A 20308-nucleotide genomic window follows, 5' to 3' on the forward strand; every position below is an offset into this window, starting at 1 on the left:
GCCAGGCGGGCAGGCCAGTAGCTTTCTTTTCCCACACCCTACAAGGCCACAGCTCTGAAACCCATCAGTGGAGAAAGAGGCTCAAGCCATTGTGGAGGCCATCAGGCACTGGAGGTACTACATGACTGGCAGGAAATTTACATTGCTCACTGATCAGTGATCTGTAGCAATAATTTTTTTTTGAAAATTTTATTTAAGAATTTTACAAGATATTACAACAAAAGAAAATACAAGATACAAATACAGATAAATAAAAAAGAAGGAAAAGTATAAAAAATAATACTGGTGATGATAATAACCCCCCACCCCCCTCCCTCTACTAACTACATAATCTTGACTCCCTCCCTCACCCCTCGGAGCCTTAAAAAAAATTATACATTTAAAATTAATTAATCAACATGCCATCTCTTTACATAATTCTTACTTAAAATCAATAATCATACAATCCAAATATAAACTCCATGTTTTAATTTAAAAAATAATTATTTCGCAAATTTAAAGTTATTTTTTTCTAAATATAAACATGATTGCAATTCATTATGCCTTCTTTGTATATTCAATTCCACATCATTTTTCCAAGTTACATTTTCTTGCAACCACTAACCCTAACTGCAAAAATGCCAATTGTGGCTTGTCAACCAATCCCAAAGTAACAGCATTTATATATCCCAGTAAACACATTATTGAATCCATTTGCAAATCGATTGTAAATAAATCTCTCAAAAATTTAATAACTTTTCCCCAAAAAAGTTTAACTTTCTAACATGTCCATACACAATGCACAAAAGTACCTGTCTTTTCTCCACATCTAAAACACAAATCTGTTGGTCTAAATCCATATTTCTTCAACTTCTTAGGAGTCAAATATAATTGATGAATAAAATTATAATTGTCCATATATATCACTTTAATTAATTTTGTAACATTATCCATACACATATTTGACCATTCCTCCTAAGACAATTCAATATCTAAATCTTTCTCCCTTTTCTCTTTTATCCTATCTATCCCAACTTTATCCATCTTTTCTTGCAACAACCTATACATATCCAATATAAATCCTTTCATGTCCTTGCCAACCATAATAATCTCGAACTTAGATTGACTTGGTAAAATTAATTCCTTACCAAATTGTGTTTGCAAAAAATCTCTAACTTGATAATAAGCTAAAATAGAATTTGCAGAAATACAAAATTTCTCTTCTAATCTATTAAATGTAGAAAATTTACCTGCCTTAAAACAATCTTGTATAATACTAATTCCTTTCAATTTCCAATTTTTCAAAAAAGGATTATTTAAAGAAAATGGAATTAATTTATTCTGATACAACGGTGATTTAATTGAAATTTTCTCTTTAGAACCTATAAGTTGATCCCACATATACCATATATCCAATATATGTCTTAATACTGGTAAATTAGATTTTTGTAACAACAAAGGATTCCATTTATGGATAAATTAACTCATTTCTTTTTCAAGAATTTGATCCAACTCAACTTTAGCCCAGGCCAGTGATTGTTGAACATCAAACCTATTAATGAATTTCAACTGAGTCGGTTCATAATAATTTTGAAAATTTGGTAATTGAAGTCCTCCCCATTCATACCGCCACGTTAATTTATGCATAGAGACCCTAGATAATTTACCCTTCCATAAAAATAATTGAATTACTTTATTTAATTCTTTTAAAAACTTCTTCGGAATCCCACATGGAATAGATTGAAAAAGATATTGTATACAAGGATAAATATTCATTTTATACAATTTACTCTCCCAATTAAAGTTAATGGCAAATCTTTCCATTTCTGTAAATCAATTTTAATCTTATTCAACAAAGGTATATAATTCAAAATATATAAGTCCTGATAATCTTTATTAACTATATTTAATCTTATCAGACCATTTAAATTTAGTAATCTGTCTACAATCTAAATAATCCTCATTTGATATTGGCAATATTTCACTCTTCTCCCAGTTAACCTTATAACCTGACAGTATGCCATATTGATGTAATAAATTTTGCAGCATCCTCAAAGATTATTTATTATATGTTAAATATATTAAAACATAATCAGCAAACAAATTAATCTTATATTCTTGTTCACCTACTTTAATACCTTTAATATCCAAATTTTGCCTAACAGCTTGAGTAAAAGGTTTTATTACCAATGCAAACAACGCTGGTGAAAGAGGACAGTCTTGCCTAGTTGATCAAGATACTGTAAAAGCTGATGAAATCAGACCATTCATCATTATTTGTGGTGTAGGACTAATATATAAAGCTTTAACCCAAGTAGTGAAAATTGGTCCAAAATGAATTTTTTCTAAAACCTTAAATAAAAATTTCCACTCAAAGCATTCATGTTCAATAATACAATTAGGGGCAAAATAAAGAATGACAAGATAGCGAGGTGGAAGATCAAACTCTCCACCTATAACTATGAGATAGTGTATTGGCCAGGTACACTGAATGAACCTCCAGATGCTCTATCCCGAGGAAGCTGTGCAACCAGTGACTTGCGGTCAATTCACGACGAGCTCTGCCACCTGGTCATCCCCCCCCACCATCGTCTTTGTCAAGGTATGCAACCTGCCCTCTTCTATTGAAGACATCAGGGAGATGACCAGGCCATGCCTGGTCTGCACGGAGTGCAAACCGCATTTCTACTGCCCCGACAAAGCGCACATGATAAAAAGCTTCCCACCCCTTCACACAACTCAGCGTCGATTTCGAGGGGCCCCTTCCTTCCACCAATGGAAATGTATACTTAATATTATCGATGAGTACTTGCATTTTCCGTTCCCCTACACAGACACCTTCACCGCCACAGTCACCAGAACTCTGCACTCCATTTTCACCATGTTCAGGTATCCAAACTATATTCATAGTACACCAGGGCTCATCGTTTATCAGTGAAGAGTTACACCTATACTTGCTTGTAAGAGGCATCGCCTCAAGCAAGATGACTAGCTACAACCCCTGGGGAATGGACAAGTTGAAAAGGAGAACGCAACCATCTGGAAAGCTGTGAAATTAGCTCACCGGTCTAAAGGCCTTCCAGACTTATGCTGGCAAGAGGTTCTGCCCACAGCACTCCACTCCATAAAGTCGCTTCTCTGCACCATGACAATGTGACTCCTCACGAACTAATGTTTGTATTCCAAAGGAAATCCACATTGGGGATCACTCTTCCAGCATGGTTAACAACACCAGGACTGGTCCTCCCAAAAACGCACCATGTTGAGAAAGTGCACTTACTGCATGCAAACCCGATGTATGCCCATGTGGCATACCTGGATAGCAGAGAGGACACAGTCTTGAACAGAGACTTGGCACCTTCAGGAACTGAGTTCCCAATGCCCACAATAAGCCTGGAATCTCCAAATACCCTGCGCAGGATTCTGGGCGACATGGTTCCAACCACGCAACCATTGGATCTAGAACCCCTGAGTTCCCCTTTGAGTCCCAGTATCCAAGACCCACAGAAGGAACAGGAAGTTCTGGAAGAGCAAAGTCCACCAGTTATAAGGTGCTCAAGCAGAATAACTAGGCCCCCAGACAGACTCAACTTCTAAATAATTGTAAAAAGCTCATGTTGCTGAACATGGTCGCTGCTTTCACCTGTAGGTTCTCTTCTGAAGGAAGGGGTGAATGCAGTGAACTGAAATTCATGGCCTATGGATAGATAAGATGACCTCCTCTTGGCTCCGCCCCATTGGTCTCTATGAACCCTGTTTTCCTGCCTTACCTCCAATTTAGCTGAAGACCATTGTAGATACCAGCTGTTAATTGTAAGCTAATAAAAGTGTGTCTGTGCTCCACACAAGTCTCCGATTACTATCAATCATGTTACAAGCATTTCAAGCCACCTCATTATCTCCCATTTTTTTCAAATTACTGCTGGAACATAATGTTATTTGTGAAGTGTTAGAATTAATGTTCAGATTTTAAATTTGTATTTCTTTATCATTGTAAAGAAGCACGGAACATGGGATAAAATTGGGGTTAACAACTGAGAGGTTGAAATACATCAGAATTGCAGGTAGTTCTGGATGGGGCACCAAGGTATGAGAAAGGAGATAATGGTGCTGGAGCAGTTGCACAAGGTGATTCGCCCAGACCTGCCTGAACCTGCTTGTTTAGTTACAAGAAGAGAATGGAGAAGATGGGTCTATTGTCTCAGGAGTGGAGGAGGTTAAGTGAAGACCTGATAGAAGTATACAAAACTATGAGGGATACAGATAGGGTAGGCTGCAATATATGTTTTCCCATTTCAAAGGTACAAAATTAGAGAACATAATTTGGGGTAAATGGGATGAGATTTAGAGGGGATCTAAGTTGGACCTTCTTCACCCAGGTTGGTAAGTGCTTGGAATGTCTCGCCCAAGCAAGTGGTTAAAGCTGGATGGTTGATGGCATTTAACAAGTGTATGGATGGGTGGGTCACATCTCCAGAATGAAGGACCATTGCCTTCCCAAGATCGTGTTATATGGCAAGCTCTCCACTGGCCACCGAGACAGAGTTGCACCAAAGAAGAGGTACAAGGACTGCTTAAAGAAATCTCTTGGTGCCTGCCACATTGACCACCGCCAGTGGGCTGATATTGCCTCCAACCGTGCATCTTGGCGCCTCACAGTTCGGCGGGCAGCAACCTCCTTTGAAGAAGACTGCAGAGCCCACCTCACTGACAAAAGACAAAGAAGAAAAAACCCAACACCCAACCCCAACCCACCAATTTTCCCTTGCAACCACTGCAACCGTGCCTGCCTGTCCCGCAAAGAGCCTGCAGCAGACGTGGACATACCCCTCCATAAATCCTCGTCCGCAAAGCCAAGCTAAAGAAGAAGAAGGATGAACACTTGAATTGTTTAGGCATGGTCATGGGATTAACAGGTCGCAGGGATGATTTGGCCTGAATCCCCTGCTTCTATTCTATATGATTCCTAGAAGTAACGATTTTAAGATAGGAATTTCAATTTTAAAAGTCCAAAGGTTGTAGGAGGAAATGTAGAGTGAAAGTAGAAAAAAGTCCACAATTTTAAGGACCTGGAAAAGAGAGAGATCAACTCGTCATAATTTCAAAAGAACAAGAGAACAGAAAAATAGAACATATCTCCATTTGTTTTAAGAAAAATGCATTAAACATGCATTTTCTATCCACAAATCTTGCCTCCTGTTGTTACGGTTTCACATATTGCTAATTTTGTTAATTTAACTTTTGAGAAGGCAGTCTCGCACTATAATGGTCAATTTTCACCAGCAGGTAGCTTATGTAGAGAAGCTCTGACATTTGCTTCTAATTCAGCTTACTATCTTGTTGTTAAAGACTCATTGGCGTTGTCATATGCCATTAATATTACTTTTATATGGAATATATAGGTATGTTTTGAAGAATATGTAAAAACTATATTTTAAGTAATTATTTCCATTGTACCTAAGATTTTTTTCTCTTCTTTTTTCAGAATCACAATGTAAAAGTCAACCCCATGATTTGGTTTTTATCATCGATAGCTCTCGTAGTGTTCGACCTCAGGAGTTTGAGAAAGTGAAAGTCTTCCTCATCCACATGGTTGATACACTAGATGTTGGACCTGATAAAACCCGAGTGGCAGTTATCAACTATGCAAGCACTGTGAAGTTTGAATTCATGCTCAATACTTATACTAACAAAAGAGACATGAAACATGCAATCTCTCATATTCAACCACTTTCAACTGGCACAATGACCGGTTTGGCCATCGAAGGAGCTATGGACAAGGCCTTCAAAGATATTGCAGGGGCAAGGCCAAAGGACCTTGGCATATCCAGAGTAGCCATTATTGTGACAGATGGACGGCCCCAGGATCAGGTGTCAGGAATATCTGCAAGGGCTCGGGCAGCTGGCATTGTGATCTATGCTGTTGGTGTGGACAGGGCCGACATGCAATCTCTCAGACTAATGGCCAGTGAGCCATTGGTTGATCACGTCTTCTACGTGGAGACGTATGGTGTGATTGAGAAGCTCACTTCCAGGTTCAAGGAGACATTTTGTGGTAAGCTGATGCTGGAGACATTAGAATATGCAGATGCAAATTGCATCTCAAGCTCATTTTCACTTTTAGGGAATCTTTTATTGTCCATGGTACTACCTCACATTTCGAGTAACGGAGTTTAGTCCTGCCCTGGGGGAATTGTCTGGGTGGAGTTTATACATGTTTTCTATGATGGGTTTCCTTCAAGTGCTTCAGCTTCTTCCACTTACTAAAGAGAGGTTGGTAGGATAACTGGCCACTGCAAATTACTTTCAGTGTTGGTAACAGTAATTGACCTGTAAAAAGAAAATGTCCTGATGCAAGTCTCAACCCAAAATGTTGACCATCCCTTTGCCTCCCACACAAGTTCCTCCAGCAACTTGTTTTTTTTTCTAATGCAGATTCTAGCATCTGCAGTATATTGTGCAGCTCCAATAATTTCATTGGACTCTTATCTTGTTGACCTACAAACAAGAAACTGAAAAGTACCCTTTACTTTCTCTGTACTTGTATTTCCATCTGATGTTAGTGTTTGTTTTGAAATACTTTTACACATTTTTCAGGTGACGATATGTGTGCCATTGGAAACCATGATTGTGAACAAATATGCGTGAGTACCACAACAGCCTTTTACTGCAAGTGCCGTCCAGGTTTTACTTTGAACAAAGACCGGAAGACTTGCTCAAGTACGTTACTTTGTGCTGCTGGATTTATCATGTAATAATATCATTGAATACAGATATCTTGCAGCTTTGTTTCCTAAGCTTTTCATTAGTAACTTTCACTGTTCCTTAGTTTTGAAAAATATCTAAATTGATTCATAAAAATATTAATAAAGATATTATTGGAGTATCTGAATGAAATGAATTTTCCTCTAGACTTGGAGTAAACAACAAAATTATATTTCAAAATAAATATCTGAATGAGGTTATGGTTCCTGAATTATAGGTTATTATAATTATTATAATTTGCAGGGTGTTTAAAGGAGATTTATCATCAAACCAAATGGAGAGATATTAGGAGACGTGACTTAAAACTTGAGGAATAAGATAAATTTAAGAAACCTTTTGAAATTGGAGAGCCTTCCCACATCTAATAGAGTTGATTCTAAATATCCTCCGATGTGGCCCATGAGTTGTACAAATACTTTCAGGATACTAATTGCTTCTTTGTTTACATTAACCACTTTAATGTTAATGTATTTTGTGAATATAAGATTTTTTTTGTGAATATTATCACCAATAAGCAACAAATGTATTTTCTTAAAATCAACTACGTTTCTTGAATAAGATCAATCTTAAAGTTAACAAAATTGTTTCAGGAGTGGATAATTGTTCTGCTGGAAACCATGATTGTGAGCAAATCTGTATGAACACAACAACAGGTTATAATTGCAAATGCCGTCCAGGTTTCAGGTTGAATGAAGACCAGAAAACCTGCTCCAGTAAGTCTTTTATTATTTTATCATAACAGAGGTGAGTGGATCCCTAACATAATATCCTGTATTATGTCACTGGCTGTATGAATGAGTATGTATGTATGTCTTTATGTTATGGAAATTAATTGTTGTGTATTCTTTCCTTCTTGAAAGACTTTTGGCAAAGTTGTCTATTTTTTTGTTCTAATACTGCGAGTTATCTCATTTGATGAAAGTCTTCAGCTAAACAAATGTCCAATAGTTTGCTTCAAAAAGGAATATTATTTTTATCCTTCTTATATTTGATATATGCTTTGTTCCAACATATGGAAAAATCAAGAAGTATAATTAGTTTATTTTATTTTATTTATATAGCACATTTAAAATGACTCGCATTGACCAAATTGCTGTACAGATCATAAATTAGATCTTAACTTAAGCAGCTATTTAAAGTGGAATATAAAACGGGATCTCGAGGTTCAGAATTGTACAGACAACATGGTAACAATCAATAATCACCTCAAAATGCTTGCGAGTAAAAATACAACTTCAACCTGGATTTAAAAGAGTTAAAAGAAGGGGCTGATTTAATGGAGGTGTTGCACAGTTTGGGGGCTCCTATCGCGAAGGCGCAGTCTCCCCAGAGTTTGCAATTTGAATATGGAACAACCAAGCACCCTTACTTGGCCGATCTGAGGGGTCTTGAAGTGGAGTAGGGTGTTAGGAGGTCAGTGATGTAGGAGGGGGCTAGTCCATTAATGGTTTTGTAAACAAACTGGAGAACTTTAAAATCTATTCTGAGCTTTACTGGCAGCCAGAATAGGAGGCAAGAATAGGATGAAAACAACACATGAAAATACAACAAATCCCAAAACTATTCATGCCATTAGAATTCAAAGTAATTCTAATGGCCTGAATAGTATTGGGATTTGTTGGAGTGAATTGTAAAGACAAATAAAGACCAGACAGAAAAGGTTGCATTGGGATGGATTCAATTTTATTTATTTATTATTTATAACTTCCTATTAATGAAACATGAGATTTTGGAAAAGTGGGCATTCACATTTGTTGTAGTTTCTTTTCCACAAGTAAATCAGGGGTGATTATATTATACTGTTGCAGCTGTTAGTACAGCAGCCTCACATCTTCTTCAAGCCACCTTCAATCCTGATTGCTAATGTTGAATGGATACCTGAATGTTTACCTCCTCCATGTGACTGCTTGGGTGTCTTAAGACCAATCTTTTTGATCATCTCATTTTCCAAGTCAACATAGAATGAAGTTGTCCAGTCTTTCCTGTCAAAGCCTGCTCACAAACCATTCCCACTTTTTTTCCCTGCAATCTATTCTTCCCCACGTCCATCTATTTTCTACTCTCTCCTGCTACCCACCTACGTGCGAGTAAACTTATAGTAGCTAATTAACCCACCAGCCATTTGTACTGAAACAACTCCAACCAATCTCTGCAGCTTTCAGAATTTATTTTGAAGAATTCTAATGTCTCTATAATTATCAACATAAAAATACCAGTTCCTGTTGATAATGTTGATAAACAGATGCACAATTGATTATTTGTTGTGATTCTTGTGGAAGAATTCAATGATGGAAACCTTGAAGATTATTTAAAATAAAAACGAGTGACCTTGAATCAGATTTCCCTGGGTCCATCGCACTGCCTCTATTTCTGTCTATTGATACCTCATTTCTCCAGCTGTAGAGGGCCAGACAAACTGACCCCTGCACCACTTAAGAATATCCTAATGGCCTTTGACAGTTTGCCACTGCTCAGGTCTTTTAAATTACTTTAATTGTCCCTGTTAAAGATATTTCAAAACTTCAAAAGATGTGAAAATATATCTTAAAAATTAGATGAAAATATAATTAAAAGTTATCAAAATTGAGTAATTCTCAATTAACCACACAGACTTAAATGCTCTTATGTTGTCCTGCAGGATTACAATCCCATGGGGGTCACTTTTGATTGGTCCTTGCTCATATAAAGCATGAACTGAAGTGCACTGGGACCTTCTCTTCAGCACACCAATGTTCTGATGGGCTCAATAGTGAGTCCTGGATCAGATGAGCTGATATCATCCTTCAGATGCTTATTTTCCTCCATTGTCTTCATTGCTTCTACTTTCCTCTTTGTATTCCACACACAAGGAAATCCAAGTGTTTAGGAACTACTAGCTGTCGGTCAACACAATTTGGGCAAAGGTAAACAATGCCTCTGCATTTGGGCACATCATTCGTGGACTGAAAACTGCTTAAGTGGTTAAAACCCATTGGTTCCATTCAATTAACCAGAATTAGTCACAAGGATCTCGCCCAGCACAATAGGCAATTATAATTATTACCAGAAGCTTGGTTCTAACAAATATCTTGAAAAGGATGAAAAAAGTAGCGAGTTATTTAAGATTTGGACACACACTCATAGTTGATTGTAATGCTCCAGTTTGCCCAGAAATGAATTTAGATCAGTAAATAAAAACAGAAAATGCTGGAAACAGCCAACAAATGAGAGTCAACATCTGTGAAAGGACAAAAAATATTTAGCATTTCATTCCTGGACTGTTAATCAGAACTGGGCCTGCATTTAAAATAGTTTTCTTTCCACAGACACTGCCTGGTCTGCTGCATGTTTCCAACATTTTCTGATTTGCTTTCAGATTCCCAGAATCTGCATTTAAAAAAAAATTCTGTGACAAATAATCTGTGAGACAATTTGCACTATTACCTAGGGAGAGTATTTAGATCTTTGCTCAAATCTACATACCTTCTTTTATTAAAATATCTTATGAATATTGTCACCATCAAAATACAGCATAACATGTCATTTATTTTTATTCACCAATTTTCATTGGAAAGATGCATTCAACTTATTTGATTGTTTCAGGAGTGGATCACTGTGCCACTGGAAATCACGACTGTGAGCAAATCTGCGTGAACACTACTAGAAGTTATTACTGTAGTTGCCACCCAGGTTTTATACTGAATGATGATCAGAAAACCTGCACAAGTAAGTCACATCATTAAGAATTTATCATGCCATGCTGTCATCAAGGCATAGTTTGTTGCATTGGTATTTACATGAACATTGGAATCTTAGGGTTTTACTCCATGGAAACAAGCCTCTTGGTCCAACTTGTCTAACTAAGCTAGTCAAATTTGCCCATCCTCAGTTCATATCTCCTGAATCCATGTATCTATCTAAAAGTATTTTATGCCCTACACTTGTACTTGGCTTTTTCCAATTTATCTTGCTTATATTGCCTTAGTCTTTGAGATATGAAAATTCATTATTATGTATTCTCTCTCTTGTATATAGCTTTTTGTCAAGTTTTTGCCCATCATGTATTCTTGTGCTCTGAAAATTGCTTCAGTTGTTGATAGGTTTCAAATTCTTTGTGTTGAATGGATTGCCCAAATAAAGAATGTATCTTGAGGCATTTTCTGTAGGATTTTGATTTTCCAGTAAGAGATATAAGAAACATTAAGTTTGTTTTCTCACTGATGCAGAAAACAAATCATATGGTGACAATTTCTAAGAATCAGAAGCCAATGAGAAAGATAAAAATGGCTTAAATGCATTCTTTCTGACCATAAAGTGAGAATATTTGTGTCTTCTTATTAATAATGCATATAGTTATGATTTTGTTTTGTACTCCATCTAAACTTTCACAGGCCATTCCATTTATCACCCCTACCCAATAAACAACAAAGACATAAAATCCATGCATTATGAATGAGTGCATCATTTCTGAAATTGAAATCCACAACTTCATGAATTTGAAGTAAAAACTGGAGCCAGTTTTGATTCTTAATAAAATTCAGTGATTCAGTAAATAAAACCACAAAACATTCCTGATAATTATGGATGACCATGTCTCTGCAGTCTTAAGGGAAATACAAAAGTGGATGTGGATGTTGTGTATTTGGATTTTCAGAAGGCCTTCTATAAGCTGCTTTATAAGATGAGAGCCCATGAAATTACAGAAAATATATTAGATTGGATGGAACATTGGCTGATAGGCAGAAAACAAAGGGTGGGAATAAAGGAATCCTATCCTGGTTGGTTGCCGGTTACTAGTGGTGTTCTACAGTTGTCAGTGTTGGGGCCGCTTCTTTTTACAATGAATATAGATGATTTAGATTATGGATTAAATGGTTTTGTGGCTAAGTTTGCAGATGACACCAAGATAGGTAGAGGAGCAGGAAGTGTTGAAGCAACCAAAAAGTTGCAGAGAGACTTGGACAGTTTAGGAGAGTGGGCAAAGAAATGGCAGATGAGATACAATGTTGAGAAATGTACATTTTGGAAGAGGAAAAAAAAACAGGCAGATTATTATTTGGATGTGGATAAAATTCAAAATTTGGAAGTGCTTAGGTACTTGGGGATCCTTGTGCAGGATACCCTAAAGGTTCACCACCAGGTTGGATCGGCAGTAAAGAAAGCGAATGCTATGTTGGCTTTCATTTCAAGAAGAATAGTGTATAAGAGTAAGAAGGAGTTGATAAAGGTCTATGAGGCACTGTTGATCCTCATTTGGAATACTGTGTGCAGTTTTGGACCCCTTATCTTGGAAGCGATGTACTGATGGCGCAGAGAATGCAGAGAAGATTTACGAGATTGATTCCTGGAATGCAAGGGCTAACATATGAGGAATATTTAGTGCCGCTTGGTCTATATTCATTGGAGTATAGAAGAATGAGAGGGGATCTCTTAGAACCATTTTGAATGCTGAAAGGATTGGACAGAGTAGATGTGAATAAGATATTTCCCTTGGTGGGTGAATCCAGGACAAGAGGGCACAGTCTTAGAATTAGAAGGTACCCATTTAAAATAGAGATGAGAAGAAATTTCTTTAGCCAGAGGGTTGTGGGTTTGTGGAATTCATTGCCACATGCAGCTGTGGAGGCCCGATCATTGAGGTAGTTTAAGTAAAGATTGATAGGTATCTAATTAGTCAGGGTATCAAGGGATATGGGGAAAAGGCCAGAAATCAGAACTAGATGTGAGAATGGTTTAGCTCATGGTGGAGTGGCAGATGCGACTCGATGAACCAAATGACCTACTTCTATTCCTTGATCTTGTGAAATGGAGTCACCTCCTTGAGAGACATCAATAAGTTCACAAAATATTGATATTCAGTAGTATCAACAACAATTTGTTGTGTAATACCTTTAATGTGGCAATTACATTACAATGCTTTATCAGAGACAAGCAAGACAAATATTAGTTGTTTGCTACACCGAGACCTGGCTATCAGAGAACACATTGGACACCTCTATCTCAGATTCTGGCAAAGAGAGAGGGGCTGGTGTGTGCTTTCTAGTTAATACTGGCTGGTGCATGGAGTCATGTTGATCTTCTGCCTTATAGAAAATCTTGAGAGTTCTCATCAGTGATTCTCACTGGAGTTTATATCACTCCTATTACTGATTATAAACAGATACTTACAGAGCTTCTTCATGTGGTCAGTAAACAAGAGACCGACCACCCTGATGGACTACAAATCATAGTCGCGACTTTAACCAGGCCTGTGTCAATAAAACCCTGCCCAACTTCAACCAGCATATAACCTGCTGCACCAGAGGTCCCAGCACACTTGATAACTGCTACATCAAGGTAAGGAAGGCCTACCATTCTTTCCTGAGACCACATTTTTGGCAAGTCAGATCACCTGGCTGTGCTCCTCATGCCTTCGTACAGACACAGCCTAAAAAAGAGAGGCTCCAGAGATCAGGACAGCTAGAAGATGGCCACAGAAGGCTGAAGATGGGTTACAGGACTTCCTCAAGTTAGTGGATTGGGTGGTGTTCAAAGACTTAGCTAAGGATCTGAACGATTACACCAGGGCTATCACAGTCTTCATCAAAACAGCTGTGGACGAGTGTGTCCCCACCAAATTGTTCAGGGTTTTTCCCAACCAGATGTCCTGGATGAACAATAAAATCCAGAACCTGCTGAGAGCCAGATCACAGACATTTAAGTCCAGAGATTCAGGTCACTTCCGAAGGAGCAGATACAACCTGCAGAAAGCCATCTTCTGGGCAAAGTGGAGTTCCTGGATGAAAATGGAAACAACCAAGGATACCTGGCAGCTGTGGCAGGGCCTAAATGATATAAACTGCTTAAAAACAAAAAAGTCTGGCTCAGTGGGAAATGCCAAATCTTCATTCCCAGACAAACTCCATGCCTTCTATACCTGATTCGATCACAAGAACAAGGAAGAACCACTGCTGCACACCCCCATGTCTTCTGTTTGAATCTGAGGATGATGTACGGCTGCCTTCAAGACAGTGAATATGAGGAAAGCATACAGCCTGAATGGAGTACTCCCCTGAGTATTAAAAACCTGTGCTGACCAACTTGCCAAAATGTTCGCGAATATCTTCAACATCCACCTGTTTCAAACAGTCATCAATCGTACCGGTGCTCAAGAAGAGTGTGGCAACCTGACTACTAACCAGAGGCCCTCACATCAACAGTGATGAAGTGTTTGAAAGAGCTGGTGTTGAAGCATATTAGCTCCTGTCTGAGCAGCGACATGAATCTGTTCTAATTTGTCTACCATAGCAAAAGATCTATGGTGGATACCATCTCACTGGCTCTACACAAAGCCCAGGAACACCTGGACAACAAAGATGCATTCATCAGGTTGCTTTTTATCAATTACGGTTCAGTATTCAACACCATCATCCCCTCAAATTTGATCAGTAAATTCCAAAACATGGAACTTAACACCTCACTGTGTAATTGGATCCTGGATTTCCTCACCTACAGACCACAATCAGTGACAATTGACAGGAAGATCTCCACAATCTCCATCAGTTCCGGACCACCACTCGGCTGCATTCTTAGGCCCCTGCTCTACTCGCTTTACACCTATGACTGTGTGGCTTGGTATGATAAACTATGCTATCTACAAATTTGCTGACGATATCACGGTAGTGGGTTGTATAAAAAGGAGTGATGAGTCAACATGCAGGAGGGTGATTGAAAACTTGGCTGAAACAAGCACTTCACACTCAACGTCACCAAAACCAAGGAGCTGATTGTTGACTTCAGGAAGGGAAAACCAGAGGTGTACGATCCAATGATCATGGGGGTGGTGGGGTGGGAATCAGAGGGGGAGTGATGCACTAAAATTACTCAAAAGACTATTGTAGAGAAAGCAATAGGTTTTTATTCACTTAAGAATACAAGTACATCCATACTGTTTGGTTGTCCTGCACTGAGCTGCAGAGGGTTACAGAACAGTCACCTTTATACAGGAGCCTGTGGGGAGGGGCCACAGTACAACCAGCCAATAGGCAATTTCAGATTCGGACAATTATATATAACAATGGTTTACCGCATGGAGAGGATGAGCAAATTTAAATTCCTGAGAGTCACTTTTCTGGGCCCAATGTGCGAATGTCATTGTGAAGTAAGCTCATCTGTACCTCTATTTTTTCAGGAGTTTGTGGAGGTTTGGTATGAGATTGAAAACCTTGGAAAACCTCTCAAATGTTTAATAGAAAGTGACCTGACTGGCTGCATCACAGCCTGGTATGGAGCACCAATACCTGAGCAGAAAGCCCTGCAAAAGATAGGTGTTATGTTGGGAAGAGTATCAGGTTCAGTGGGTTTGGAAAAGTATCAGGTTTGGTGGGTTCCCAGAGAGACAAGTCTGGACAGAAGTGTTACAATCACATGTAACTTTAATTAACGCATGGGAGACAAACGGGAGAATGTTAAACGGTACTCGATTACTTTTTCACTTGAGCAACAATATAGCCATTCACCTAGGATCTAGGTTGGACTCTGACAATAGTGAACCTATACTCGACATGCTCACACACTTGAGTACACACACCACAAACAAGGATGGTTGCACACACTCATTTCCCTGAACCAATGGTTGTGCCTCTCTGTAAGTATTGATCTATCGTAATAGTATGGCTCAGCTTCAATGTAGTGCATACCTTACCCATGACACTTCCAGCGATATCCACAGTAGTGACCTGGTGTGGAGCGATATCCAGGGCTTGGACCATGAGGCAGAGAGAAAGAATGTGCTGTGCATTGGTGCTTCTAGCCAATAATGACCATAGGTGATTTAAATTAGCCAACAGCAAGATGTGCACTAATTGGTGACTGAAATCCAACCTTGATTGACAGATGAAGTGACTTCTGAATAAGTTTCAGACAGGGAGGACACATGACCTCTTGCAATACACACATTTCAGACAGGCAGGGAGGCCATTTTTCCTCCACACAACAATAGGACACAACCCAGTGTATCACAGGCACACTCTCCCCATCATTGAGAACATCTATGTGGAATGCTGCCATTGGAGAGCAGAAGCAATCATCCGGTATCCACACCACCCAGGACTTTCATTGTTCTCATGGGTAACATCATGAAAGAGGTAGTTACCACAAGACTAACACCACTAGGTTCAGGAACAGATGCTAACTCCACCATCAGACACCTGAACAACAGGATTTTCTTCTTGTGTACACTTCTCTCTTTTGTATATGTACCTTTTCTCGTATAGGTTTTTTCCACTAATGACAAGTAGAAATTCTGCCTGGCCCACAGGATAAAGTTTTTCAGGGTTGTATGTAATGTCGTGCATATTCTTTGACAATAACTCTGAACTTGCCCTGCAAAAGGTATAGGACACAGCCCAGGACATCACAAGCAAAATGCTGCTCACCATCGAGAACATCAACAGGAAACACTGCTGTCGGAGAGCAACGGTAATCAGCAAAGATCCACATCACCCAGCACATGCTCTATTCTTGCTGATACCATCATGAAAGAGGTATAGGTGGTTGAAGATTCACACCACTCGGCTCAGGAAGAGTTTCTAACCCTCCGTCAACAAGAAACCCAATCGTGGACTCATTGAAGGACTCTTTTTTGCACTTTTATCTATTTTTTTTCTCTCTATATTGCGTAGTCAATTTATTTACATTTCTTTATTTATATGCATACCAATCTTTTTGAGTAAATTTTTTGCACTACCAATAAGTGGTAATTCTGCCACACCTGCAGGAAAAAAGAATTTCCTGGTTGTATGTGATGTCATGTATGTACTCTGACAATAAACCTGAATCTGAAATCTGAAGAATAACATCATCCGCAAAAGTATAATTATAAGTTACGACTGGCAATCAACAACTGGTCAAAGAGAATAAAGGGGAACAGATAAGAAGAGAGCCCTGATAAATGTCACATCATGAGATGAAATTTCACTCCAAATGCAGCTTGATAATGAAAGTGAGCAATTTATAAGAAGGCCCATTCTCTGACCACCTATTGCTCATGTTAACCTTGTAAGATAGTTGGAATGAAATCTAATATTTTGGCAATGTTAATATTTTGTTTGTGGATATTGATTCTATTAACATGTAACAAGACATTATACGTTATTTTTGTCCACAATATTATGAATAAGAACCAATCAATTCACTGTAATCTTTTAGGAGAGAATAAATGTGCCACTGGAAGCCATGACTGTGAGCAAATCTGCGTGACCACTGCAGCGGGCCATTACTGCAGGTGCTATCCGGGCTTTGTGCTAAATGAGGACCAAAAATCCTGCTCAAGTAAGTCATTCACCACCAAAAGTCCTTCATGATGGATGTGAGATGCTTTCACATGTATAGGTGAAAGATTTTGTCTGATCAGCATCTTTAGACTGGAGTTATACTTGCATGCTGAGTGTCCATATTGATAATTGTTTGAATTACGAGACAACAAAATCATTTATGAAGGCTCTATTTGGCCTGTGTTAAGAAAACCCTGCCTAACTACCACCAACATGTAACCTGCTGTATCAGCAGTCCTAGCACACTTGATCACTGCTACACCAAGATAAGGAAGGCCTACCGTCCTTTCCCAAAACCACACTTTGGTAAGTCTGATCACCTGGTTGTTCTCTCTCTGCCTTCATATAGACAGAACCTAAAAAGAGAGGTTCCAAAGATCAGGACAGCAAAAAGGTGGTCACAGGAGGCTGAAGAACAGTTACAAGACTTCCTCGAGTCAGCAGATTGGGCGGTGTTCAAGGACCCTGCTAAGAATCTGAATGAGGGTGTCACAGACTTTATCAAAACAGCTGTAGATGAGTGTGTCCCCATCAAATCATTCCCCAACCAGAAGCTCTGGATTAACAATGAAATCCAGAACCTGCTGAGAGCCAGATCACAGGCATTGAAGTCCGGAGATCCAGATCAGTACAGTAGGAGCAGGTATGACCTGCAGAAAACTATCTCCTGGGCAGTGGAGATTCTGGATGAAAGTGGAACCAACAATGGAAAATGGAACACCTGACAGCTGTGGCAGGGCCTAAATGCCATAACCTGTTACAAAACCAAATCCAGTGAAGTAGCAGATGGAAAAGCTTCACTCCCAAATGAATTCAATGCCTTATACACCCAAATTGACAACAGTAACAGAGAAGAACTACCCCTCTGCACCCCCATGTCCCCTGATGATTCCATTCTGTCTGTATCCAAGGATGACATGTGTGCTACCCTCAGGAGAGTGAATCCAAGGAAAGTAACTGGTCCGGATGGAGTACTTGACGGAGAATTAAAAATCTGTGCTGACCAACAAACCAAGCTATTCACAGATATCTTCAATATCTCCCTCCAGCAGGGCATGGTACCCACCTGTTTCAAACAGGCATCAATCATACCGGTGGCCAAGAAGAGTGCAATAACCTTCCTTAATGACTATCAGTGGCACTTGCATCAACAGTGATGGTGTTTTGAAAAGCGGGTGATGAAGCAGATCAGCTCCTGTCTGAGCGGTGACTTGGATACATTCCAGTTTGCCTATCGTAGTTACAGGTCTACGCCGAATGCCATCTCACTGCCTCTACTCAAAGCTTTGGAACACCTGGACAGCAAAGATAAATACATCGGACTCTTTATTGACTATAGTTCGGCATTTAACACAATCAACCCCTCAAACTGATCAGCAAACTTCAAGACTTGGGATACAACACCCCAGTGTGTAATTTGATCATGGATTTTCTCACCTGCAGACAACAATCAGTGAAGATTGGTAAGAAAATTTCCTCCACAATCTCTATCAATACCAGAGTATTGTGTTCTCAGCCTCTGCTCTATTCATTTTACACCTTGGCTTGGTACGACAATAACACCATCTACAAATTTGCTGACAATACCACGGTAGTGGTTTGTCTAAAGGAAGGGGATGAGTCAGTATACAGGATGGAGATTGAAAACTTAGCTGAATGGTACACTAACAACCTTGCACTCAATGTCACCTAAACTAAGGAGCTGATTGTTGACTTCAGCCAGATGTGTACAATCCAGTGATTTTTGGGGGATCAGAGGTAGAGAGGGTTAAGTTCTTGGGAGTCACCATCTTTGAGGATCTTTCCTGGACACAGCACACTAATGGCATTGTGAAGAAAGCACATCAGTGCCTCTATTTCCTCAGGAGTTGCGGAGGTTGGTCTGACACCAGAAACCCTGGAAAATTTCTACAGAGGGTGTGGTGGAAAGTGTGCTGACCAGCTGCATTATGATCTGGTATGGGAACACACCAATAATTGAGTGTAAAACCCTCCACCAACAGGTAGTGTACACAGCCCAGGCAATCACAGGCAAAACCCTCTCCACTACTGAGAGCATCTATAGGGAACATTACCATTGGAGAGCAGCAGCAATCATCAAAGACCCACAACACCCAGCACATGCTCTGTTCTCACTGCTGCCATCAGGAAAGAAGTATAGGTGCCACAAGACTTGCACCACCAGGTTCAGGAACAGCTGTTACCCCTCCACCATCCTCAACAACAAACTCAATCAGAGACAGACTTAAGGACTCTTACTTGCGCACTTTATTGATTTTATTTTTTATTCTCTCTGTAGGATATTTCAGGTGCATTCTTTGAAATTTATTTATAGTTACTCCATACATTCATTTCAAATTGACTTAGTATAATATTATATAATAGATACTAAATAATTTTCAAATTTTCACCCCCCCCCCCCACCTCCCCTAACCCCTTAGGAAACCACCTTGTGGTGGTTAATTCCCAAAAACCCAAATGGGTGTGGTATAAACCACAAGTGGCATATGACTTTCGGGAGAGAAGTACCACTCCCTCCCCCCCCACCAGGCAGACAAAATACACGTATAAACCGAAAAATCATCATTTCTTATATCCATAAAACCCCGGTCCATCAATTTAACCAATCTTATTCATAAACTCTTTTTTTTGAAAATCCAAACTTGATATTAAATTTTGCACCCTTTCCACCCTCCCAACACTGAGTTAAACATTGTTTACAATCAATAAAAGTTTTTTTTTTAATTTTTTTTCAAGTCTTCCTGAATTTCATCCACTGAATTAAAACACCTCTGAACATCCCAGTTCAACACCGAATCTTCCATTCTTCTCAGTCTCAAGTTGAATTTGTAGCTTACTTTCAAAAAAAGTTTTTTTCAAATCTTTTAAAATTTTCTTGAACATAATTCCTTCAGTCTTGATCTTCTAAAGCATCAATGTTATTCATAAGTTCTTTCTTCTGTGTTTCCCAATTTAATACCAAATTTTCCACTTTGTCAATCTTCTCAATATTAAGTTGAAATTATTGCTTATTTTCAAAAACTTATTCAAAATTTTTAACTCTTCTTGGACATTGCTCCTTCGACTTTAATTTTATAAATCATCAATCTTGTCCATAGTTTCTTTCTACTGAATTTCCAAATTTAATAATAAAGTTTCCGTTTTTTCCAATTTTCTCAATATTAAACTGATCTTGTTGTTTAGTTTAAAAAAAAACCTTTTCAAAACTATTAAAATCTGTTTGCAATGTATGCATACTCACAGATAATAAA

General features: G+C 38.8%; 1 protein-coding gene across 1 annotated transcript in view; it reads left to right on the forward strand.

The window, feature by feature from the left end:
• Positions 1–20308, forward strand: part of LOC138736639 (matrilin-3-like) — a 52514-nt gene that overhangs the window by 11326 nt on the left and 20880 nt on the right. Inside the window, exons 2-6 of the mRNA XM_069886460.1 lie at positions 5465–6034; positions 6577–6699; positions 7335–7457; positions 10327–10449; positions 16912–17034. Of these exons, the coding sequence (XP_069742561.1) occupies positions 5465–6034; positions 6577–6699; positions 7335–7457; positions 10327–10449; positions 16912–17034 (1062 nt within the window). The remainder of the gene's footprint in view (positions 1–5464; positions 6035–6576; positions 6700–7334; positions 7458–10326; positions 10450–16911; positions 17035–20308) is intronic.

This window comes from Narcine bancroftii, chromosome 6 (assembly GCF_036971445.1).
Source record: "Narcine bancroftii isolate sNarBan1 chromosome 6, sNarBan1.hap1, whole genome shotgun sequence".
Classification (NCBI taxonomy): Eukaryota; Metazoa; Chordata; class Chondrichthyes; order Torpediniformes; family Narcinidae; genus Narcine; species Narcine bancroftii.